Below are 26,693 nucleotides of genomic sequence, written 5' to 3'. Positions count from 1 at the left end.
GTAGTTGTGACATCTAACAGTGGCCACACGATGGCAGTAAAGCCCCTATTTTGCTGGAAACTCTCAGTTTCTGGTCCAAGAAACCACTAGGAGGAGTAAACCCAGCAGCTGAGGACTGAAACAACCCTATCGAAGATTGAAGAGTCTCTTTTTCCTCATGTCTGCTATTCAAATGTTTTAAAAAATGTAATAAGAAAATGTTTCTGTTTTAGACGGAAAGCTGCAGCCCTGTTTTTTCAGCCTACCACGAGAAATGTGAAATTGTATTTGTTCTGTATGAACTATTTATAAACGGTGTAGTTGGAATAAGTATGTTATTGTCTAAGATCACGAGGTTTTGCAGTAAGCAATAGGTAGGGCTATTATTATTTGGCTGAAAAATACGTTAGGATAATGTAAAAGCTTTCTTATAAGGGATAGTTGCTACTTTTGATGTCTTAATTTGAAAAGTAGGTCTGAGTAAAACTGGATAATTAAGGACTTGATGAAAAAGAATTACCCCTTTCAAAAAAGTGGAAAAAATGATCACTCTCCAAAACTGACAGTTTGGGCAGATGCGAGGAAATTATTATTTTTTTCTGGGTTTTCATATAGGCTATTCAATCATAAATAGCCTACCAATTTTAAAAGAAAATAAATAATATATCTTAAGAGTAACGTGTTTTTTTTTTAAATTCAATTTAAAATGTCATGTCTAATGAGGTGATATTTTCAGAGAGTGAGAACTACTGAAAGAGAAAAGTTAATTTTTCGGTCCTCTCAGATGTTAACTAGGCCAAAGAATGAAAACATGGACCATTTTTATTTATTTTTTTCATCCAATTCTTTCGCTGCCATGCATTGGCTCTCTCTGAGTGTCAATCAAATGTGGGCGGTGTCAGCTGACAAATGATAGTTCCAGTAAGTCCTCACATGCTGAAGGCTACAACACAGAGAGTCAACAGGCTGGACGGAGGGACGGAACAGCACTACGACTGGATAACAACAACAAACCTGAAGGCAACTCACTTTAGACAACTTTTTTTTTTTTCTCTCATGAAAAGCTTTCTTTGACACTTTTATTTTTTTATTTTTTTATGATTGTTTCATTTGATTTTTACCGGCTTGGGATGTGACTTTCAGTGTAGACTTTTTCCCAGACGGAGCTCTGTTTTTACCGGACATATTCATCTCGTATTGGCGCACATTTCAAAGGCGAAGTAGCTACTTTTGAGTTCGTCTCAAATACATGACATTTTAACCCTCGGCTCCGTCACCTCTCGACCATGGCGGAAGCGGCCCAGCAGCCACACCTGGTGGAAATCGACCCGGATTTTGAGCCCCTCTCGCGGCCCCGGTCGTGCACTTGGCCCTTGCCCCGGCCGGAGTTCATCAACCCGGGAGACTCCAACACGTCCTCCCCGGTGCCCTCTGTGAAGCAGGAGCCAGGAGCAGGAAACAACGACTTCATCAACAACCTGAGCCTGCTGGAGGAGACCGAGGACTTCGCGGAGCAGAAGCCGGTCATCCTGTGCACTGATTTCCAGTGTCAGGAGAACTGCGTCCACCAGCAACCTCCACAGCAACATCAGCAGCAGCAGCAGCAGCAACATCAGCAGCCGAACCCGCAACTCCCGCATCACCATCATCAACCACAGCATCAGCAGCAGCAGCAGCAGCAGCAGCAACAGGTGCCTCTGCTCTCCTCCCCGGTCGGCTCGTCCACCTCGGCGGCCGCTGCTGCCGCCGCTGCCCAGAGGAAGAGCAGCTCCTCCCGGAGGAACGCGTGGGGGAATATGTCATATGCAGACCTCATAACCAAAGCTATCGAAAGTTCTCCTGAGAGCCGGCTGACTCTGTCTCAGATCTATGACTGGATGGTGAAGAGTGTGCCTTATTTTAAGGACAAGGGAGACAGCAACAGCTCTGCAGGCTGGAAGGTATGTTTTTACTATTTGTATTATTATTTGGGTACTTTTACCCAGGTGATGGTGTGACTGTGAGTTAGGACTTGCTTCTTTCACTGTTCCTTTGGATAATGTCTGTGGTGTTTTTTTGTTTACAGTGGCTTCACATGGACCTTATTGTGCTTTAGTGTTTTATCTCATGTGGTATCACTGTCATATCCCAACATGGACTTTTTTGGTGCTTGATGGGCACTTTATTGTCGCTGTATTGATGTTTGCTTAGGGTGCTTATTTTTTAATCGCCAGCATCATCATCTATGGTTATCTATGTTATTTCTCCTGCAGACATTCCTGCTGATTACTGAATCAGCACTGAATGTGCAGAAGAGCATGCGTGAAGAGTTAAACAGCTGTTAACAGAGTTTTATCATTTGCCCTCCTTCGCAGTCTTGTATAACCATTGTCATCCAGTGTATGGCTCTTCAGTAATCTGACCAATTGCTACCATGACTTTAGACAGTCATCTGACTTCTCCTGCAGTATGTGATTTGTATGAGTCTGCTGACTCAACAGGGTTTCTTTCTTTGCCTCATATCTTCCTTCAGTGAGCTGTGCAGAAATGCTGTGAGTTCGGGCCCAGCATGTTAGAGACAGCTCTCCTCTCTCTCTGCTTTCATTTGATCATTTGTGATGGATTTTAAGGCTGAATCACAGTTTTCCAGATTAGAGTGTGTGCTTTCAATGAAGCTGTGTTGGGCCCATGTTGTAAGGAGATATCAGAAGCATTCATGTCCCCTGGAGACAGTCCAAAACATTACACAAGAGGGGACTTATAATTTCTGATGTGGTGTGACAGGCCCTCCCACTGAACACTATTGAAGGGCGTCAACCTCCCTTTGGAGACACATAGTTTCAGTGGTGTCTGACAATAAATTGATGACAGTCTACTCTCCCAGGGGAATTCATATTGAGCCTGCAGTCACATAGAGAGAGATTTATGATGGCTTCCCTCTCTTATAAGGCTGTCTGGATCGCTGAAGAACATTAAAGCAGTTATTGAGGTTTTTTTTTTTTTTTCTTCCCACGTCAGAGGCCGCTCTCATGTTTGAGTCATGTGTTAAGAGGTGACACACACACTTCACTCGTGAATGGAACGACTGGTTTGGTTGAAATCATAAAGACAGATGTATTGGGGAAAACAGTGATATTGTGATATTTTTTGCCTAAATCCGTCTTTAAAGTTGATCGAACACAAATGACCTGTATTCACGCATTTGACAGCCTCTGTTTACAAAAAGTATATAAACTCGTGTCGAGCTGTTGAACTTATAGTCCAGTGAGTCAGATCATATGAGAGTGGAAAAACCCCTTCAGTGTGGTGAAATCTAAACAGTGAACAGAGCAGGGGCTGGGCACATGTGTTCCCAGAAGGTTCACTCCTGCAAGGAAAATGAACTTTTCCTTCGTTTAAAAGGTTAAATGTGTATGTCCTATCCCTCAATTAACCAGAGTAGTGCGCTAATCAAACTTGTACTGTCATCAGACATGTACTTCCAGTAACAGCATTTTTGCTTGTTTTACAATAACCAGCAGATAACACACATCCCTAAACTGAAGTTGTCAATGTATGGTGACAGTAGTAAAAACTCAAGTCATATATGAGGAACCACAGGGTAGCATAAAGTTATTCTGCGGAAGAAAACAGGAATCAGGGTTACGCGTCAGTAGGCGGTCGAACCAGGCTGATTTATAAGACCAACTTTTAAGGGGTTAATTTTCACCAGCTGCCTGTTGTATTTTTTTTATATTACTTTAAGTGAGAATAGATCATTTTCTTTTTGGCACCAGTCTTGTATCACTTTGCCTTGTTGTACCGGAACGGCTTCTTTCTTAAACAAATAACTTTATTGATTCATTTTTACTATAGTTTAATAACAGTTGTGAATGGTTTTTGTGCGGACCATTGTCCACTCTGTCGTCTGCTTCATGAGCCGCAGACAGTGCTGAGAGGATTTGTGCCTGTAGGGTTGGAATGAGCTGGGGTGTCTGTGGACTAGTGGTTGGTGCGTGCGCCCCATGTACAGAGGTAGTGGTCCTCCGGGGGTTCAGGACTGGCCTGTGGCTTCCTTTTATGGATGTCATCCCCCTCTGTCCCTGGTTTCCAGCTCTGTCCATTGTCTCAATAATAAAGGCATACGTGTGAAGAGTATTCTGGATCATTAAAAACATTAAATGTCTACATTTTTATCTGGAAATCTGAATGAGTGATATATCTGTGATAGGTCTTTATGAGCCCTCTATATCAACCTAATGGTTTATGTGAGTCAGTCTCAAATAGGCAGTGAGGTGAAGCAACACCTAGAAAAAAGAAGAAGATTCTTAGTCATGTAGAGTCTGAGGTTGCAGAATGTCAACAGAGAAAAAAATCAGAGCTTGTGTTGACTTAAATGTAGACCGTCTTCCCAATTAAAGTCTTGTACTTTGACATGATGTAATACGGAGGTGTGTGAGGAGTAGCAGCACCTCAGTAACCATGAAACACTGCTGTGGTCAGCACTTTCTCTCTGGTTACACTGTAATTACAAAGTTATTATATGGCAGAGTGTCATTCACTGTCTCCCTCAGTATTTTCCACAACAACAGTGGATCATTTACACCTCGTAAAACAGTCACACACATGTCTTTGGGTCCTCATTAATGTACATAAACAAACAGTGAACTTTCTCTGTGTTTTTCCGTCTGATAAACAGTTGCAGTGTGATTGGCGGCTTGCAGAGGCGAGCTCGGCCACCACCCGGGCTCGCTGCTTATCCTCCCATGTTGGGGGTGTAGACTGAGTAATACTGTGGGAAAGCAAAGTGCCATTCACTGCTGCGAGGGGAGTTATTCATAGAGCTCCCCTCGCTTTCTACACAGGGGGGCTATCACACATTGTCCCTCCTGAGCCAGCCGCTGAGGGCCAGAGACGAGCTCAGGAAAGATGACATTGTGGAATGAACATTTTATGGCTAGCTGTATGTTCCTTGTTGTTGTTTTTTTTTTTCATTAGTGCCATCTAGAATTAAAACACAACCATCATCCATTTATCTTATAGGTTCTATCTAATTGAATTTTTTTTTTTTCAATAATGAATCAGAATTCTTACAGCTTTTTCAGCTTCTACTGCCTCCCTCGTGATATTCTGTCTCCAGTGAGACAGACAAAAGTGTGAAAGTGTCAATGTGAACCTTCATGAGAGCATACAAACACCACCAGGATCAGAACTGTACATCGTAGGTGGTGTGTGAAAATACTGGTCTGATTGATGGTTGAGTGTTGATGCGAGCATTGGGTCACGTTTGTTGTTGTTGTTGTGTCTTTTGTGCTGTAAGACGGCGATCACAATCACAACACAAGTGTGCTTCTTCTCGTCACCGCTGGCTGTTCGGCCTCTACAAATATTGTTTGTAGTTCACATTAGGTTCAGTCAAAGTTAAGCCGGGATCATTTCTCTGTGTCACTGATCTCTCCGAGGCTCACCTGAAGTGAACCGGCTGAAGTTTTCATTAATCTATGATTAAGGCCGTCTGCTCTGTAATTGTTTGAGGCCCAGCTCGGTCCTCGGCGCTGCTGATCCTCCACAGTTGGTCGTGTCTGAACTGAGTCATGGCGGCCTCCACACTTCTCAGACCGTCTGCGACAGTGTGAGATTTTGAGGACAGTTGTGCCGGGTGGGACCAGCTTGGAGGAGCTCTGTGAGAGGACTGGACTCTGTCTCTGGATCAGGACGCCGTCCAAAAGGAAGAGGAGCAGATGGCACAAATTATGTATCACCAACCTTAATGGAAATTTCTGATACCCAACAGACTGCCTGTTTTTTTTCTCCATATCACTCAAAAGGGTATAACTGTATATGTTACAATTATAGCAATTAGCAAATTGTTCTTAGACTTTATAGCACAACGCCTTTCTTAACACAGCACAATATGTACAATCCACACACATCTATACCTACCAGAAATCTCTTCTTGTATTTCTCTACTACACGTACGTCACTGCAGGATAAATATTTGGTTTCAGCTCGTGGAGTTGGGTGGCTCAGGTGCTCTTTGATGTCAGTATCAGGATCAATTCTGTTGCAGGTTTTCTGTGTACGCCGCGCTCTCTTGACCTGGAATTCCTCGGCTTACGCTGGTAAACACTCCCACGGATCTCCAAACAAAATGTGGCGGAGTGTACAAACATGCAGGTCAGAGCCGATTGGACAGAAAGCGACACGCGGGTCATTACCGTGTAAATGTACCCATTGACTGCGAACCCTTGCAGTGTGACGGTGGAGGTATCACCGAGAGGAGAGGCTTGGATAGGCTGTGTCGCAGGTGTGTGCATGCAAGTGTTTGGGATCTCTACTTCAGACATAAGTCATGGATCCCAGAGAACGGATATTAGGGAAATAAGTTTGATCACGATCCTGATGGCGGCAGGATTAGCAAGTTTTAAAATCTCATAAAAACAATTTGCAGTTTTGATATTATTATGGATTGATTGCTTCATTTTTGTTGGTTTTTTGATTTGAATGTCACCAGTTAGTATCCATAGAAGATATTTTAAAGAGTCGTGGGCCAACTGGTGGTGCCATTGACTTGGAACTACATTTTATTCCTGTAATTATTGTTACTTTACGGCTAAAACACCTGATATCTGTAATAATATCGGGTGATATATCAGCCGGGCCTAACATTCAGTGTATTTCATTCCATTTAGGTTCAACAGAGTGTTTGAATCTCGCCATACACATACACAATATGTATCCAATGAAAATACAATATTGTAGATATTGAGTTGCAAGACGTCACACAATGGTTTAATACATGCAGAGATGTCAAGAGATGTGCTGGACAGATTTGATATTTTCTTGTTTATTTGCCACCCAACCCAATGAAACAGCTCAGTTAAGGTTATTCTAACTGTAACTTTTCTGTCAGACACTCGATGTTTGAGGTAGCAGCCGTGTGTGTGGTGGTGGGTTGTGCATTTCGGTACGTGAAATGTGTTTCCCATGGACCCGAGTCACACCGCTTAAAGAAATACAGAAGCTAAGAAGTACAGCTTTCTAATCCTGAGTGAGCTCAAAGCTGGCTGTACTTTATCCCTGCTCTGCCTGTTTCTCCCAGTCTGAAAGTGTATTAGTAGGACAGGGAGCTGGATAGAACAGCAGTCCTCCTGTTTCAACTCTCTCTCTCTCTCTCTCTCTCTCTCTCTCTCTCTCTCTCTCTCTCTCTCTCTCTCTCTCTCTCTCTCTCTCTCTCCCGCTATCCCTCATACACACACATATCAGAACTCCCTTGAGGCAGTCGAGTAGTCCAATCCTGGCATTGCCCCAAGACATGAGGGGCAGCTGTGTTTCTCAGGCAAAGAGCTGGAGGAGCCCTCCTCGCCCTCCTCCCCATTTCCTGCCTGTGTCGCCTGCCTCTCCAGTACAGGTTTTTGCCCCAGCACAAAGCAGGGCACACTTAATGGTTTCAAGGGTTACTGGACCCCCCCACCACCATTTGGTTTAAATCCAGATGAGCGACCCCCTTACTGTCTTCAGAGAGAAATGAAGTGATGAAGAGAGAACTAGAGGGTGCAGCAGAGACCCAGCGCTCTGAGTTCAGACTGGGTGACACTTGTTAGGAGTTGCATAACAAGACATTTACTGGAATCAGGGAGCCGCAGGCCAAAGTCTGGTGCCACTGGTTAGTCAGCGGAACTGTGAGGCACTGTGTTAGAGATATGTGGGACGCTAGTCTCCTGTGTGTGTGTGTGTGTGTGTGTGTGTGTGTGTGTGTGTGTGTGTGTGTGTGAGAGCACATAACCTGGGCCTCATAATTAAAGCCCTGCTGCTGGCAGATGCACAGACTGAATGGCAGACAGACAGACGGGTCGACACAGGAAACATTCCTGCACACCTTTTATATCGTTTTTATAGTGACAGGTTATGTTAACTTTTCTTTTCTCCCCAGCTGATCTTAATCCCGTATTTCCTTACAACTGCCCACCCCCCCCCCACCCCACCCCTTCACTTTTCATACCACTCAGTGTTTGTTGTGCTGAATCATCATAGCTGGCACCACATGAGTGCAAAAAGCAGCCAGAACACTTTGTGGGATGTCCTGCTAGATAGATAGATAGGAGAAGACACATTATGATTATTTTGAATGCTAGTAACTTGTAAAAAATAACAGCTTTAACTAAAGTTAATTTTATTATCCATAATCTGCACATTATGTCCCAGAATAATCAATCAGTCTTTTAGTCAAGAACATTTTGACAATATATAATATAATATATGATATAAAACAGTCCAGGAACCGAAGACTCCGTATTTGCTGTAATGAATACCAACAAAAGGGCCGCAGCAGTTAGGTCCTGCACAATGTACCTGACAGCCCGGGTTCAAGTCCGGCCTATGGCTCTTTCCCCCGCATGTCCCCCTCTCTCCCTAGTTTCCCTACTTTATCCACTGTCCTATCAAATAAAGGAAAGAAGCCCCAAAATAACTCGTCATAAACACCAATAAATATATACAAAATATATACATATAAAATGTAGCATTTCAGTATCTTGAACAAGTAAATGTTTACGTGTTTGCTGAAACCATTCATTGATAATTCAAGTTCATACAGCAGCCATAGATGATTTATTCCATTTCTTGGTCATCTTTGAAATTGAAATTATGAAACAATAGAGCACATTTGAAAATAAAATACAATAAAATAAAACTTGTAAGCAGTCTAACAACATTAGAATGCACCTAAAGTTTCCACTTGATTAGGTATTTTCTTTCTCCTCGTGGTACAAAATGTGATGCAGATGGTTCAAAATAATTGTCACATCAAAGTGATGTAACTGTGCCTGTCCACACTGATTAAGCAACAGAGTGCAGCTAGTAGCCCCTCAGATTATTTCACAACCTCATGTTTTCCTTGTGTCCAGCCTCTCATCTCTCTCTCTCTCTCTCTCTGGGTTGTTTTCTGTCTCTTGTTCCCTTTACTGAGAAAAACGTTATTAATCTCAGACTGGAATAAAGAGAGAGGGAGAGAGAGGCAGTGTGAAAGCAGGTCAGTGTGGCGCAGCGGGGATATCGAATGGTGTTTATGTCTGTGTGTGGCACACGTGTGTGTATTTCTGGCTGCAGCCATTCTGATGCTATGAAGTCACATAACTTTAACCACAAAGGCGTGTTGACGATTGATTCCATGTGCTGGTGCTGTCTGGGTCAGTGTTTCACCGTAAACCTTTGACAAGATGTCCAGAAAGCCACAGGAGGAAACCAACAGGCAACGACAGACACTGTGAGAGACATTAAATACACACAGTGGATCATGTCTGTCTGGTTTGTCTGTCTGACTCCAGGAGGCTGCACACAGTGGAGTCCTGTCTCCAACAGGTTCAGATTGTGTCAGTCCTTATACGCTGTTTTCCAAGCTGTAGAAATGCTTCTGAGCAGACTCCTCAAAACATGCAGAACTTATACAACTTGCAACCAACTGCCAAACAACTCAGCCAAAGTGCATCTGCTTCAAAACTGTCAGCAAAACAACCTTTAAATTCTTTATTTTAACATTTCACGTTGGTTAAAATGTTTTGTGATGACTTTCAGTTCTTAACAAAGCAGACATTTTTTCATAATTTGTTTAAGGATTAGTTTATTTTGGGGCCTTTTCTGCCTTTTATTGTACAGATAGGACATTGGATAGAGTCAGAAATCATGGACAGAGAGAGTGGGGAATGACATGCGGGGAAGGAGCCACAGGTTGGATTTGAACCCGGGGCCACCCGCTTCGAGGACTACAGCCTCTGTACATGGGCCCTGGCGACCCCCAGATTCTACCAACTGTTGATCAGATCTTTAAACAAATGAATATTGAGCTAAACACGTTGAATGTGAGGACGGCCTTAAGAGTGAGAGCTTACTATGAAAGATATTTTTGATCCCAGTTGATGACATAGCTGGTGCTACAACTGGAAACTTCCCACTCTCAGAACCTTTATCTGACTGGAAAGGACCCAGGAAAATCCCCGTAAAGTGCTCCTTTCATTTGGTGGATATAAACAGAACAGGTCGAATGTGAACATTTGCGTTCCACCCACCTCAGACGCTGGCATCACACACGCCCTGTGGCTCTCCTGCCAGAGGTTTGTTTTGTCGGTTCTTTTTCTGGCTGCAGACCAAAGGATGGATCATTCAGTGAACGTAGTGTCCAATAACAACACAGTGAGTGTAAGTGATACAAGCAGAGAGTAGTGCATCATTCAGCAGGACAGAGCCTGCAGGTGCCCACGCTCTGCTGTTAGAAAAAAAAACAACAGAGATGACATCCAGTGACGGTCAGGTAAACAGTCATTCAAGATGAGTCAGAATGTTTTTGTTTTTCTCAGAGTGGGTTTGGTAGTAGCAGCTCTGTCTGCCATCACAACTTCTCCCCAGTCAGAGTAAATTTGGAAAAATATCCTGTCGGGTTAACAGGAAGACCTCCGCATTGTTTTACAGTGTGAGAAGAGGAACTGATGTTGAGCTCTGAATAATTCCGCCATTTAAATGAGAAGTGACATTTGCTCCCCCACATGAAAAACCCAGTGTCCCATGAGTTTCTCATAGTTCATGTGTGTGTGTGTGTGTGTGTGTGTGTGTGTGTGTGACGTTTTCTGCAGACACAGGGAGAAGGCAGAGGAACAAATTTACAGGCCCGCTCACCACCAAGGGCCCCAAACCACAGGCATTACCCAGACCCACATTGTTGTGCAATTCCTGCCCTAAAGCGATTATGCACGGTGCCTGTCAGGCTGGCCCGGCATTATCACTGAATCACACATGCCCCAATGCATGTGCCATTATACATACATGAACGCTCAGCTGGCTACCGTGGGTGGAAATTTAAATGCGCACTTTAATGAGAAGCGCCGTTGTGAATGTGCGTCAGACAGCAGGTTCCCTGCTCCAGTTGTCACGGGAACTAATAGTTTGTTTCAAGGTCAAAGTGCATAGCAGTGTGTATCCGAACCACCCTGAGGTGTGTTACATTTAAGTTTGCGTCTGTGTCACAAGTATGCAGCACTATTGTCTGTGTGGTGAGGCTGTATGCTGACGTAGGTTTGGGAGAGGAGAGGTCACCAGCGGTTTGCTTTAACACAACATTAGCATCTACCACCACAGACTGCGATACAAAATCAAATCTTCTGAAGACACGTAGGGTGTTATTATCTTATCACGCTGACTGATAGCTGAGGCGGTCAAAAAGTATAGTTCTCTGTATTTTCCAGTTGGGCTCCTCATTCAGGGTTCCTGTGTTTGATGCAAGGAAACGCAGTCGTGCCAGTCAGGCAGATTAAACGTGTCACTACATGTGGACTCATTTTCCTCTCAATGAATCATTCATGTCCTGGTTGAAGTGATTGATGAGTGATGCCAAAGAAAAATAGAGGCCTGGATGTGCTGACGACAGTGGTATTTGTGCCGTCATGATAGTAATCCACAATTATTTAGGCTCATTGTGCGACGATGTGAGTCAAACCTAATTAGTAAAATCATTGGGATTTTTTTTAGATGAGTCACGACATGTCATAGTAATTATGGCTATTAGTATGAGCCGGGAAATATCATAGTAAGCTTAAATGAGCTCATATTGTAAATATAAAAGGTCAATTATTGGCCTTCTTTTTCTATGGTAGGGTTGTCCCAATACAAGAATTTTAATCTTGAATATGTTACAAGGAAAAGTTAATACCTGATTGGATAGCGTATGTTCTTTCCAATGCTATTGATAATTAAAATAACATATATTTTTTTAAAGTATTGAACTATTCTGTGACGCCCTTTCAACATTTGTGCATTGCCATCAGCAAAAATCCTAAAGCTAGCTGAAAGATTTGAATACATGATGTCTTTTCTCTAATATGTAGCATCTCTCCTCCTCGAGCCACTTCTCCCCCTTTTGAACAGAAGCTGATTTCAGCCCGAAGCTGACAGGAAGTGGCTGCTTTGAAAGCAGCAGCAGCGGCAGCGGGGCAGTGATGTCATCAGCAGAGGAAGCGACACTGAACGTGACATCAGATTCTTTGGCTTCTTCCTCTTTGAGTGTTTCCTTTGAGTTCTTTTTTCTTCTTCTTCCTCTTATTGGAAATGAATCTGTGTGGTTTTTTTTCTTATCAGCGCTTTAGATATTCAGAATTCCTGCATCGAGATAATGTGCTCACACTTGACAAAACAAGATAAATGTTTCTGAATGAACTTGAGTTAAAAAGAGCCAAAGTAAATGCCAGAGTGAGGCTTTTGTTTCGTCGTGTTGCTGCTCCTGCCTTGGCCTGCTCTGGAGCCAGCTTGATAAAGGACCTTCCTTCTGACTGGAATTTAAGTCCAGGTCTCCGTGCCACGCTTTAATGTCACACATGCTGTCTACTGTCCTTCAGAGAAATGTGAGCCCTCTGGGTTTACCTGAATGTTGGGCGGCACATCTCTGCTCATACATATATGAATGCTCTGACACCTTCTCAGACTTCTTCTTCAGTAACTCCAGTGTTATTCTGCATGTTCTGTCATGCATAGTCAAATTGAAGTCAGCAACAGCAGCACATTTTCATTATATAGAATGTCCTTGTGGCGCTGATGTGATAGCAACAAGGACACTTAGCAAGGACACTGGGGATAATAGAAAAGTGTCGAACAGATAAACATTTAGGATTTAAGCAGGATTTCATTTTAAGACCATGAAAATGAAGCCTGTCATGTAAATTGTCATCCTTTTCCTGTTCAAACACTTCTTCTAAAGTCCTCCTATGTTCCTTCTCTTAAAATCACACATATTTATTTATTTCATGTCCCTGTTATTTCCTGTTCATAATAAGCCCACAGAAGAAGAACTACTTTGTGATAAAAGCACTATAATGACTCCACTACAGCTCAGGTGTGTGTGTGTGTGTGTGTGTGTGTGTGTGTGTGTATTTTGCCTTAAAACTGCTCTGTGTAGACACTCTGTGTAGTATTACACACATTACTTCTCTCTCTAGCAGAGCAGCAGTGTGTAATTTTTTGAACGGGCACACAGGTAAGTACATTACAGCCTATTTCACAGACAAACAGACTACTAATTGGATATGTGGCTCAGTTACTAAATCTAAAGAGGACTGGAGCCACTCCATGAAAAAGCAACGGCCCTTTACAGAATATATTTGTTGCTGATCTGCAGGTGATGTTCTCTTTCATTTGGTGGTGATTTTGTTGCTCCAGAGGAACCACAGTGGTGTTTAAGAATTGCACTGTCGTCACTTCTACTTATTACAAACATTTTTAAACAAAGTCTTTGAACATGATGACAGCTTAGGTGTTCATTTGTTCATTTCAAGTCTTTAAAGTCAAATAAGTTAACTGAAATCAGTGTAAGAATCAGGATCCTGCCGTACAAACGCCTTTGGACATCCCTGTGTTTCCCGGGTTCAACTGGGGTAACATAACTTATAAATATATAACCCCCTAAACTCTTGCCCAATGTTTTCTTCTGTGCGGGGTCAGGCCTATGGATGCATGCATGCCTCCAAACAGGCACACAGCAGAGTTCCACACACACACACACCTTCTGTATCCCAGCAGAGCGGGCAGCAGCCCAGCAGCTCTGCTGATCAGAGGCGAAAAATATCTGTGCTCCACAGACACTGCTCTGTGCATTTACAGACTCACATTGTGTTGCAGGGAGCAACACATGCACATATTTTAGCATGGTAAGCTTAGGCAGCACAACCCGGTCCCTGTCTGCACACATGAGCTGCGTGCTGCTTCAGTCTGAGTCAGGAAACCAGCTAGCTAAGGCGAGAAAGAGCACAGCGTGTGAACACTGAGCTGTGTCCGCTGGAAACTTGAAAGTGTTTTTAAAGTGCGTTTCTGGACATCTGTCCACATGCACATGTAAATATTCAGAAAACATACAAAATGTTCTGTGAATCTGGAAATCATTCACTCTAACAAATGAGCACCCACTGCTTTGTTGTCGGCGTGTGAATTATTATGAATGGGATTAGTTTCTTCTGATGTAAATGGTCACTTTACATAGCAACCACTGCTATCAGTGTGTGAATGGGTGTGAGTGGGTTGGTGTGACATGCGGTGTAAAAACACTGTGAGTTTCAGAAGACTAGAAGTAGTTAATCTTCTGCGCTAATGTTTGGGATACATTTTTAATGTGGATGTTAATTGGGTAAACGATGATTAAAACCTTTAACTTTGGTTAAATTCAGTTTCCATTAACATCCATATCCCATTATTAAATGATGAGATAAATTGCGGACAACCTGACTAAGAGCATAACGCCTCCTGTACTTTTTTTGTACTTTTTTTTCTGGGCCTGGGCATTTATATTGTGAAACACTTTTATTGTGAAATGTGTCTTTGCCTACATGAAGGTACTTCCCGAGCACCGCTAGAGTGAAGAAGGTGTTGATATATTTAAAAAAAATATATATAATTTGTTCATTTTCAACACAGACACGTGTGTCATTTTGTGTTTTCATGGCCGCTTAAGAACTCGAATCTATTGACATTGCAAAATTAGGTTAATTATTAAGGGAATTAACTGATTAACTGCTATCACAGTTAACAACATTATTAACAGATTAATGTTTAACAAAGTGACATTTTTGATTAATAGTCCCCACTTCAAGAGGGTGCTCACTCCCTCTCTCCTTCAGCCAAGTTTTCTTTTGGAGCCGTTTGAAACCAGTTGGGGTCAAACCAGAGGAAACAGTAGATGATTGATTATTCTGTCTCTGTGTTTCTGGTTGTTTGGGTCCAAGATGAGGGCAAAACTTAAGTGGGGAACTGTTACTGAAATGTACAGTAAGAGCTTTATCCGTTATAGTAATCCTGCTGGAAAAGCCTACCTGGCCATGGGCCCCCTCTTTCCTTTTTCCTCTTGTTTTGCCCCGTCAAACTGCAGAGTTTTGATTAGGAAGTCCCAGCTCTTGAACCCGCTGTTCCCTCCAGCTGGTCCCATACATTGCAGCTCGCAGGGCCTCATTCTGTGCTGTTTTGCGTCGAAACCAGAGGCATCGGTGGGATCAGTATCAGGACCGGCCAGCTCTTCCTGTGTGGATACAATGCAGCAGGAAGTTTGCTAATAGCCCCACCACTCAAAGGCTCGTCTCCCACTATCACACGGCGATGAAAGATCCTCGAGTGTCAGTGACTTTGCTGCCTCGCACCGTATGCACAATACCACTCACAGACTGTTTATCATTCGTCTGCTGCTTCTGTGAGACCGATCAATCTTAAGCTTACCCAGTCATCATCCGCTCAGGCGTCCAAGTTCAGCTCTGTGTGTTTGTAAGTGTGAGTGTGTGTGTGTGTGTGTGTGAATGTTTGGGGGGAGGGCGGCTGGTTGCCCTCAGATTCCTTGCAGAGGATTGTGAAAAGGAGATCCTGGCGAGAGGCCGTCAGTAAATACATTTGCGGACAGATTTGCTTCTGCATGACGTGCGCATTCTGCCTCTCCATCGGCGCTTTACAACGCTCATATAACTCAGCATTTGACAATGACCGTGTTGAAGAGGGACTTTTCCTGGAAGTCCTAGACCTCTGCATGGACTCAGAGAGCTCCAAAGTGAATTTAAGGAGATCCACAGTGAACGCTCTGTGTCCAAGCCTCCTCGCTCCCCTCTATTTGCCAAATTGAATTATGGGAAGTTGACGTCAGCAGGTGAGAGAGGGAGTCTTTTGCAGCAGGAGTGTGCAATCAGCTGTGGCTGTTGTGAACGAGCATTGTGTCCCTAAGGAGTGACTTTCAAAGGAAAAGGGAGGAATAGAAGGCTACAGAGGAGAGGGCAGAGATGATCTATTTCTGGTTCAATCCATATCCTAGGGTTGTTTCCATTTTTAATCTGAGACTTTTTAAAAACAGAAATTGCGGTTGAACAGAGTTCTTTTTATATCGTTGCTAACAGTGATGCATTGATTCTGTCTCGAACAGTCAAACCTAAGGCGCAGTGCGGTGAGTCTTGCTGCTACGCAACGCTAATGCACAACAATCCTTAGATTATCTACAGACTATTTAAATCAAACTGAAGGTAAAAATAAGATTTTACCTTTCCTTGGGCTCCACTTTTTATTTCCATGTCCTACTATGATCACATGCGTATCGAATTTATCCAAAAGGTCAGTGATTGTCACTGCTGAGCTCAATACTAGGGCTGATGATAACCATCAAACTGCAAACGCATGAAGTCATCACACTCTATTCAGATTGCTCTCTGAATGTGGTCATGTGAAGCTGTATTGCCTTGTCATTAAGGGGGTGTGTGTGTGTTAGAGAGATTCCTTGTGTGTAGCTAAGTGTTTAGATCAATATGGCCAGACTTTACCAGTTTCCTTGAATTTTCAATAAATACACAACACAATCACCCTGTGATAAATACTGACAAGCTGCCACATCAACCTAACCAAATACAAATACTGTCTGGTGGACTGCTTTGCAACTCAAGTCAATAATCATGAATTAATTGATTGTTGTTGTTGTTGCCAGACACATCAGAATATCACATCCAGGAGCCCCATTTGTTCTTAAGTTGAAGTTACAGTAGGCCTTTTCAGGGTGTGATTCCGCAACAACGCTGTAACGAAGCTCCCCTGTCATTCGTACGCTCACATTGATTCCACAAAGACGTAATGCTGGTGTCCCAGTGAATGACACATTGCTTTACGGCGTCGCGCAGGAGAGCACGGCGTGCAAACTCGTACAGCTCCACGTACACAGTCAGACATGCACACGCACACCGCAGGACTGCTCTCCCCTTTTTTAGGCTGTGCTTACCCGGTCTCTGCCATCTCTGCAACTATCCTCCAATGGGGCTACAGAGGTCGGATCACTTGCCCCCCCCCCCCATTATGCCTCTAAAACCATTCAGTGAAGGTGAAGGTCACAGGGGCCTAAATCTCGTGCCTTGAAGTGGCAGTCTGAATAGTGCTAATAGCTGATTTTCTTTTGAAAGCAACTTCAATTTGAGGTCTTCCAAGATGTTTTCTCCAAAACTAATTTTTTAATGAACAGAAACCAACTTTTTAACATCGTTTAAGAACTGTGACTGAATAAAATACACTGACCCGATCCCAAAAATAGAACACAAAAGAACTCATTGATCAAAGAGGAATTAATTGGATCTGACAACATCTCAAGGCGGCATTTTGTTCCCATTAGTTTTTAGTACTGTGGGAAACACCCACTTTCTCGTGACACCAAAAAACTGTTTGATGTTTGGTCATCTCATTGATCTTTGGATAATAAAAATATGGGTTACCTCTTCCCTCTTGCTCATCTTTGTGAGTTTGTGAGTGCCCTTCTTTGGCTCCGGTGTTATCATTTGATCAGCCTTGGGTGCCAGTTCACCACATTGTTCCACCTCTAGGGAACCAGCTTTTAAAATCAATCAGAATCAGTTGTTATCGGCCTCTGGATCACAGTACATCTGAAAGGAGGGGGGAGTTGATCTTTGATGACTCTGTCACTGGGGAGAGGTGGTTTCCCTTCATCACTTGTCACCCCCACCATCTCACCTGCAGCTGCGTGCTCAGCTCCACGCCGTTGTTAAGCACGCAGACCTGCTGAGCTGGTGTTAGACTAATCATAGGTTTACATGTTTTCTGTCTAAACCACACTGATTTAACTCGGCCATGCTCAGCACAAAGCTCCAGACGTTAGCAAGCTGCAGCTTTAGGGATGCTTACTCTGGCGGTTAGAAAAGGTGTGCTGCTTACTCTACAGGTCGTCCTCTTCACAGCCGCAGACATTACACAAAAGATAGTTACTGTGCATGGACACACCGACAGCCAAGATTGAAACATGGCAGATGAAAGATGTGAAAGTCTGTTCGGAACAATGCCTAATGAGTTCAGTGGAAACAGTGCGGAGAAACCGATGGGTTTTTTTTTTTTTTTTTGAACTTTTCTGCGCCTCCATATCTCTGATAAATTCATGTGAAACTGCTCAGAGAGCCGCATGCGTGCGAGTTTGTACCTGCTGCAAACTTTCTGTCAGAAAGGAGGCAGCGTCTCCGAAGACACTCTGTAGCTGCAGCTGTACAGGCTCTGCAGCTGAGGTTTCCCTTGTGGCTTCTCTTGATTCAAAGCATGCCTAAATGTAGGTTGTGTTTTGCTCTGCTGGGGAAGTTTTTTTATTTTTTATTAGATGAGGTGACATTTGAGCAGCTCTGAGAGCGTTCGCACCTCGGTCAGTGTGCCAACATGTGTCTTTCTGGCACTCTGTGTTCCTTTTTTTTTTTTTCTTACGTATAGGTACTTGGCTTCTGACTGCAAAGGAGACTGTGAGAGGAGAGGAGAGCACAGGAAGGGAGAAAGGATGGGAAAAGAAGAAAGAAGGAGGAGAGTGCTGATATGAGGGAGTAGGGAGGAGGTGAAAGCATGCAAGTCAAAAAGGAGAGGAGAGAAGAACAGAAGGAAGGAAACAACATGTGGACCAGGAAGGAGACTATATGTGCAGAGAATAGAAGAGAGGAGATCTAAGGCAGAAAAAAAAGGTCATGGGGAGTTAAGACAAGGCAAAAAGGAGAGGAAGGAGTTTAAGAGAGGGGAGGAGAGGAGAAATAAAGAGAAGGAATGAGAGGAGAAGGAGAGTCCTACTGAACACTGTGGCCTTTCAGTAGTGCTGCCAGAGAGGGAGTTTAAAGCAGCACAGTGTGTTCTTTACCAATCCATGCCCACTCTGTCTCACACAGCCCCTCTTTTTTCATTTCTGAAATAGCACACACACACACACACACACACACACACACACACACGCAGCTGCACCACCTAGACGCCCATACTGCAACCAGTTGTTGAGTCATGGCGTATGCAGTCTTGTAATTCAGTTTCAGGAGTCACACGACAACGTGAACTTTCATTTAATGGGTATAGTGTGACATCAGGGATCATCACAGCTTGTTGCTAAACATAAACTCTTGCTGGTTGTGTGTGTGTGTGTGTGTGTGTGTGTGTGTGTTTTAGGATGGTGAGCTAAATCTGAGTTGTCCACTTGGATCACAACGCTGTGGCTTCACATTCCATGCCTTTTTCTCCGGCTAACAACCACTGTTTCCTGTGAGGCAGGAAGTCAGCTCTGTTTCCTGTCACAGTCCTCTTTCATGTGGTCACTTCCTCCTGTTTTGCCAGGGTTGCTCTGATCTGTTGCCTCGGTAAACGGAGGTGCTGCTCCTGGCGGCGCGCTCAGGCACAACACAGAAAATGTGTTTTTAAAGCCTCTCAGCATTGACCGATACATCCATCTAAACTGTCTCCATCGTCTTGTTTTCCTTTTTATGGCCGGGAAAAAAGAAACAAAAAAAACTCCACTTTCCGCGATAGGACATTGTTATTGTCACATTTTCATACAACACAAGATAGAATGGCCCTCATGTGAGGGTTATCGGAGTTCAGTTGTGTGAAATTGTGGGTTTTGTAACCTTGCTGAGGAATGTTGATTGTGATGGCTGCCTGGCTGGGAATCCTGCCTTTACTGTTTCCTAAGAGATACTAACACGTTGGCTCTGATTACGATTGAACTTTGCACGCAGTGATTAGTTGGAATGTTAAGATTCTGTGTGCTGCAGCCAGAGATAAATATGTGTCACATTCAGACGCAGGATCCAAGAGAAACACACTCTTATCTTGTCAAACATATTCTTCATTGAAATAGGAAACGAGAAAACATCAACAAAAGTAGCCGGCGTCTGTCCTACTTCTTATTTATGTTTGCATGTCTGTTTTTAAGTGTGTGTTCATCCTCCAAATAATCGCTTTTACGTCAAGATATCTCCGGCTGCAGTGGATTGAGCAACAAAATCAAAACCATTACTGCACTGCTGGTGGTCGTGATGCCATTCCATTAAAAACATGAGCCTGCACACACAAACGCAAACACACACACACACACAGACGAGGCTTTTCCATTGGCCCCAGCAGACACCCTTTAGCCACACTCCCCACACGGTACGCTGAGTCCTGCCGAGTTCTGGTATTTCCCATCAGAGCAGTTTTATGACCCTTCACTTGTACTCCCTCTTTTTCATCTGGACTGTTTTTTATGTTCTCCATCACAACAACACCCAGCGCATGACTGTGACATAAACTGAGCGGGGGGGACTCTAGCGCTTCTCGTCCTGTCATCAGGGTGATATAGGGTTGTAACAGGACATCCCGGCGTCTGCACTCACATTGCAGTCATTCCTCGCTGAAATTACCAGCACTCTCCGCGGTCATGGGAAGGAGAGGCTCATGACCAGACTTTACTCCTCGCCTTTTGTCATAGCTTCCACTGTGCAGGAGATGGGGGGGGGGGGGGGGGGGGAGCATTCTCTAGGCTAATCAGAGAGGCGCTGTCACGTCGGTCAGATCATGCAAACTAGCCGGAGACGATTGGCCGAGGCAGTCAGGTCATTTGAAGAATAATGTTCATTCACTGATGATTAAATTAGAGGAGAGTCTGAGAAAAGAGAGAGGAGAAAAGAAGTAGATCAAAGAGACATAAGATGTTAAAGAAAAGCCAAAGACAGAAAAAAAACAAGCTGTTGATCTTCACTAATGTAAAGGTGAAACAGGTAAAAACAGTTCTATGATCACTTCTACAGCTCAAAGAGGAGCTCTCCAACGTCTGACGGAATTGCCATGATGACGTCATAGTGATGTCACCATCTCTTCAAAATTTCACAACATTTAAAAGGCTTTACATTTAACAGAACTCTACCCAAGTTAAAACTCAAGCTTTTTAGTTTCAAAGATGTTTGAATCTACATTCAGACAAGAGACGTCAATCAAGTTGCATTGTGGGAAATGTGGGATGCCAGAGATTAAAGTCTGGAAGTACGCCAACTCCAACAAGAGTCACTTGTTAATGTTCTGAAGTAATTTATTTGTGAAAAATCTGAAAATGATTAACAAACAGAATTGATCTTTTGCCTTTTACATGCAAGCTTTGCTAATTTTCTCTTGTTTCTATTATTTGGGAACGTGTGTCTTTTGGTTTTAGACAACACTTTGATCACTTCTCATAATTTTAGGGTCATTCTTTTTTATTTCACAGACTTTTAAAAGACTACACAAATAGTTGATCACTGACTTGAGAAATTAAATGGCATGGCAAGGTTTGAAATGGAGATATTTTAAAGTCACAGCATTAGAAGATGAGGAGAAGCAGAGGACAGGCTGAACCAGATGTGAGGCAGTGACTCACAGCAGGAACAGGCCTGATGACGTTAACCACTATGCACGCTAAGCTCTGCATGTGTGTGATTGTGCGGCGGGACTTCCAGCTTTCTTCCAAAACAACAAGCTGTACGCATGCACAGTAACGTCTGGCCAAGGCTCATTACTTCATGTTAGGGCCCGGACACAAAACCGCACAGAGCAACAGTGTAAGTTACTCTCTGAGGGTAGATGGTCACTTAGGCAACAGTTTGAGATGATTTAGAGTTTAGAAATAGTGAAAAAACAAAATCATTTTTGGACTTGAAAGTGTCCCAGCACAGTTGTAGCTCTAATAATGTCCGACAGAAACGGTAACTCGCTCTCTTTGGTTTGCTTATCAGACGGATTCTCGCTCTTGTTTGCAGACATTTAACAATGCTTCACTTGCTTCCTGCACAAAAATAAGTTTTTCCACTGAGGGTGTCACTAAGGAACGCTTGAGCGCACTATTAACGTGTCTGTGAGAGGAAAGATTAGTCTGTTTCCTCCCTTTGATTCTGTGCTGCTTTAGACAAGAGACATAGTCAGGTGGAATGTGATTGTTGGTTTAATGGTGTTTTTCAACGGCCCTCTGTGTTTTTGTGAAGGAAATAAAAGGCCTGCATGTACAGTATGTTTGGAGATAAGAGTGTGTGCAGTTTAAACCTTGCTCACTGCAGGATGTGTTGCCCATTCAGTGAACATACTCGGCACCTATTATGTGTGAGTGTGTACGTGTTCGTGTACATGTCTTTCTTTGGATTGCAAATGGCATTAGATTGTTGAGTGACCTTAAATCTCCCCTTTCTCCTGTGTATTAAGCTGTCAGGCCCTGTGTGTTTTTAAAAGAGAGCCACCTGCACGGATGGATTTGCACCTTTATACTAAGGCAGATGTGAAATGTTTTTTTCGGGAAAAGGGCAAACACACACCCCTCTGTTTGTCCACTCCTCAATAAGCCTTTCTCTTTTCCTCCTGCAGAACTCCATCAGACACAACCTGTCGCTGCACAGCCGCTTTGTTCGCGTGCAGAATGAGGGGACGGGAAAGAGCTCGTGGTGGATGCTGAATCCGGAAGGGGGGAAGAGCGGCAAGTCCCCGCGACGCAGGGCCGCCTCCATGGACAACAACAGCAAGTTCGCGAAGAGCAGAGGAAGAGCAGCGAAGAAAAAGGTACAGAAAGTCAAAAGTAGGATTTACATTTGGTGGATGATTTTATGTTAGCCAATATCTTTTCTCGTCACAGCTGTCCATATTTCTATGAATCATGTTATAGTTTGATGATAATGTCTTAACTAGTTCTTTTAAAACTTTCTTATGTGTATTTAGCCTTTGATTAGCAGTGCTCATGATTTTTTTTTAATTGTTGTTGAAATGGTGTTTTTGACATGTTTCAGTAGTGATCAGTACCGCACGGTTCTTTATTGTCAATGGTTTCAACCTGTAATATATGATCCACTGACTGTCTCCACTCCACTTGGTCTATCAGTACACTAAGAGTCTTCTTTTACCCCAACAGCTGTCCCTGCAGGGCGGCCCTGACGGTGGAGCAGACAGCCCAGGCTCCTTCTCCAAGTGGCCCGGCAGCCCAAATTCACACAGCAACGACGACTTTGATGCCTGGAACAGCTTCAGGCCTCGGACCAGCTCCAACGCCAGCACCCTGAGCGACCGCCTCTCCCCCTTCATGCCTGAGGACGACTTCGCCGAGGCGGATGTGCACATGGGCTACCCAGGAGCCCCTGGGGCCAAGATGACAGCCACGCTGCCCAGCCTGACGGAGATGACGGGATCTCTGGGTCACAGCTCTGAGAATGTCATGGAGAACCTCCTGGACAACCTCAACCTGCTTTCTCCCAAAAACTCACAAGTTGGAGGAGGTGGGACAACCCCCTGCTCCTCCCAGTCCTCACCCTCTAACATGATGCAGCAGAGCCCAGGGTACCCTGCGTACAGCTCCCCCAACATGGCCCCGCAGCCCCAGCAGGAGTACCGCAAGTGTGTGTATGGCCAAGCGGGTATGAACACGCTGTCGTCCATGCCGCTGCAGACGCTGCAGGAGAGTAAACCCAGCTTTGGGCCAGGTCTGGGACAGTACAGCTGCGCTGCAGGGCTTCTGAAGGAGCTGTTGACAACAGACACAGACCAGCATGGAGACCTCATGCCCTCAGTGGACTCAGTGGTGTCTCAGTCCAGTGGGGGCTGCATGCTGCCGCCATACAGCAGCAACCAGCACCCGGCTAAACTGATGGGAGGAGGAAACGGACACCCACACGCTCTCTCCCACACTCGCCCTCACAATGTCCACAACCAGGCCCCATTAGCATCACCCGCAATGAACGGACGTCTGCTCATGCCCCTGAGCCACAGCGGGGTCACCACTCTTTTGCCTTCAGCCAAAAGCCAGATGCAGATGCCTTATGGCCTCTCCAGCCACCTGAGCGGTGGAGGAGGGATGCCCGGCGGATTCTGCCCGCTGAATACCAATGGATACGGACGACCTGGTCTACCACAGCCCTCACACACCGAGAAGCTGCCCAGCGACCTAGACGACATGTCCATCGAGAAGTTTGAGTTTGACATGGAGACAGTCCTCCACGACACTCTGATGGACGGCGCCCCCTTGGACTTTAACTTTGAGCCGATGGTGACCCAACAAGGTTTCCCCCACGGAGTGAAGACCACCACACACAGCTGGGTGTCAGGGTAGAAAAGTTCTGTTCAACTAACCTGTTGTTGCTGTTTGGTTGAAAAACATCAGAACTTAAACGGACAGACTTAAAGGATCGTACAAACTTTAACGTAGTTTCTACGCCATCAACATTTCTTTATTTTTCCTCACAATACTCTTCAGATCTCGTCAGGAGTCTGAAAGCGGCTGGGTCATCTGAGATCTGAGACTTCATCTCCATTAGTGCCCCTGAACTGGTGAAGATAAAAACTATCACATATATGTACAAACTTAGTGCCAAACTGTTTGCCTTAATATAAGAGCCAAACTGAAACACACCTCTCTGGTTTACTCCTTAAGGTCAGTGATAGCAGCATCACAATCTGTACAAGTGTTTGAACTCATACTGTGCTGTTTACTGTGTTTCCACAATCAAACTTCATGTACGTACAGAGTAGTGATAAGTGATTACCACTACAGGAGGAATATGAAGGTAACCTGGCAGACTGACATGATGTAAAGTTAGAGACTTCTCAAGGGATCCTCGGATGATGTTACACAATAACTCACTTTGTCATTGCCTGAATGTACATAATGTCATTGTACACTTTGTAAGATCAGTTCATGTAGTGAATTTTTTTTTTTTTTTTTAAAGTATGTAAATAGTGTTTACAGAGCGGAAGCAAAAACCAAGGCAGCAGAAATGAGCTCACAGAAAAAAAAAAAACTGGATCCGATTCTTGTTAAACCCACGTCTGTGTTTGAGGATTCTTCTTAATGAGGCTGTAAAACATGAATAACCTTTCTAATTTCTTGTACATAAGTTAAGAATGTATAATAACATGATGTAGAAGATGTTTACTAGATTAAGTATATATTTGAGACTAAATTATTTGTGGTAAATATATAAATTTATGCTGGTGCATTACCTGCACTCAGGCATCAGAAATGTTCAGAGTCGTTTTTCACTCTTGACCTTAATACCACAGAGGCCTGTTTATAGTGCCTGACACAGCAGATTTAGAGTTTTTTATCGTCATTTTTATGGTCCAGAAGATGCTCAAATCCAGCAGTTTTAAGAAGTACAGTGAATTCTTTATCCACAGTGTCCTTGTTTTGACTTTTCTGTAGGAGTGAAGAAGAAGTGAGTAAGAGTAGGTCGTTTGAGTAAGGGTTTCCTGAACGCATCACAGCGCTCTGAATGTGAAGAGGTCGAGGCTCGTTGGTGGATAAAAGATATTCTCAGTGATACTGTTGTTGTCACAAAGAGGCTGAGTCTAAGACATGTCTGTGACTGTCGCTAGAGACACTGAGATAGCAGCCTGACCCCCGCTTCAGCTTCAGAATCTTTGGACTTCTCTGTTTGGTCTCTAGGTTTTAGCGTGACTGACCGATGTAACTCAAAGTTGCTTTCTGCAGAATCCACTTTTTCTGCTTTTAGTGAGACTCTACTTTCACTCTGTCCCTCCTACCTCTACCTATCTGTGTCTTTTTCAACATTTTATATAACCCAGACACGTGACTTGATGGCTCCAATCATCTTTTAAATAACAAGTCTGATCATTTTTTTTTTTTTAAGATGCCCTTGAGAAGCGCCACTAAGTGTTAAGTATCTGATCATGCTTGTATATTTGCATTTCTGACTGGCTTTTCTAAGTTCTTGCTGCGCTAACAATGAGCTTGTCCGTTTAAACTGCCTTTTTGACATGACAGATTATTGTGTGATTAATCCAAACACCACATATATAAGTGGGTGTCTGATTATGTGTTGATAAATGCCCTAAGTATGTTGGTTTGCAATGAGGTGGGACTTGTGATGAGTTCAGGGACAACAAGAGAGGATGAAAATCCAAGCTTACATACTGGAGAGCAGTGAAGGCACATGATCTGACACAGCTGACATTGAGAAAGACAGGGAGCAGAGCAGGTTTAAAAGAGTCAAATTAAATTGTTAACATTTCAAAAGGCCCTCTATGGACGCCGAGAAAGAAGCTGCTGTTTGGCTTTGGTGCCAGGTGTTGCCTTTTCTTACCCAAACATGCCACAGTGTACTATAGCCAAATCTGCCTTTGAAGTTAAAGTGATATATTTAGCATTTCTATCATGTGATATGTTCAGAAAATATATATATATATATATATATATATATATATATATATATATATATATATTTGTGCCGGTCACTCAAGCCAGGATAAACTGTAATGAATCCATGTAGTTAGTGTCACAGGGTTCACTTTGAAAGTTAAAGAGCTGTACTAAGTAAATTATATCTCTACATTTTGAAATGATTGAATCTATGCATTGTATTTCTTAATTTTGTGTTGCTATTGATATATTTTCTTTTCCCTTTGAATTTATGACAGAGATATTTTATTGTAACATAGCGCTGTGAGATATTAATGGTGTCGTTGTTGTCAAAACTCTATGTTCCAGATAGTTCTTCTATGGGGAAAAAATGAAGTTGATTTAGAAAGTAGATGATGCAGTGATTCATATGCTAAGCTTTTGTAAACTGACAATGTTGTATTTCTTGTAGTTTTTAGCTACAGTTTTTAGAAAATAGCTTCAAAAAGCAAATGACTAGAAAAAGTAAAAAGGTATATTGAATTTTTAAAAATGAAAAACTAAATTTTTAGTCTGAAATGATGTCCTGCTCAGAACGCAGACTCTGGACCAATTTTGTAATTTTACGAGTAGAAATATATATATTTCACTTTTACTTACATTTTATAACAAAGTGCTCCTCTGACACGAGGAAGAGTTCCCGTTACACATTTGAATATCAAATCTGTTACATTTAACGTATACACAGATATCAATTGGGCTTATGCTGTTTGATTTGCAATCAATACCAATATGTTACTTGTTCAATATTAATGTATTAAGACCTGAATAAATGTACTTCTGTGTTAAA

At 43.3% G+C, this 26,693-nt stretch overlaps 1 protein-coding gene across 1 annotated transcript; it reads left to right on the top strand.

Annotated features, from left to right (window-relative positions):
• Positions 1 to 927: 927 nt before the first annotated feature.
• Positions 928 to 26,693, top strand: foxo1a (forkhead box O1 a). The gene is made up of 3 exons (XM_020646315.3): positions 928 to 1,919; positions 22,087 to 22,278; positions 22,625 to 26,693. The coding sequence occupies exons 1-3, from the start codon at positions 1,266 to 1,268 to the stop codon at positions 23,813 to 23,815; spliced, it is 2,037 nt and encodes a 678-aa protein (XP_020501971.1). The 5' UTR covers positions 928 to 1,265; the 3' UTR covers positions 23,816 to 26,693.

The sequence above is a fragment of the Labrus bergylta genome, chromosome 11, assembly GCF_963930695.1.
Source record: "Labrus bergylta chromosome 11, fLabBer1.1, whole genome shotgun sequence".
Taxonomy (NCBI): Eukaryota; Metazoa; Chordata; class Actinopteri; order Labriformes; family Labridae; genus Labrus; species Labrus bergylta.
Note: the sequence above shows the minus strand (reverse complement) of the source record. Positions and strands in the feature narration are given on the sequence as shown.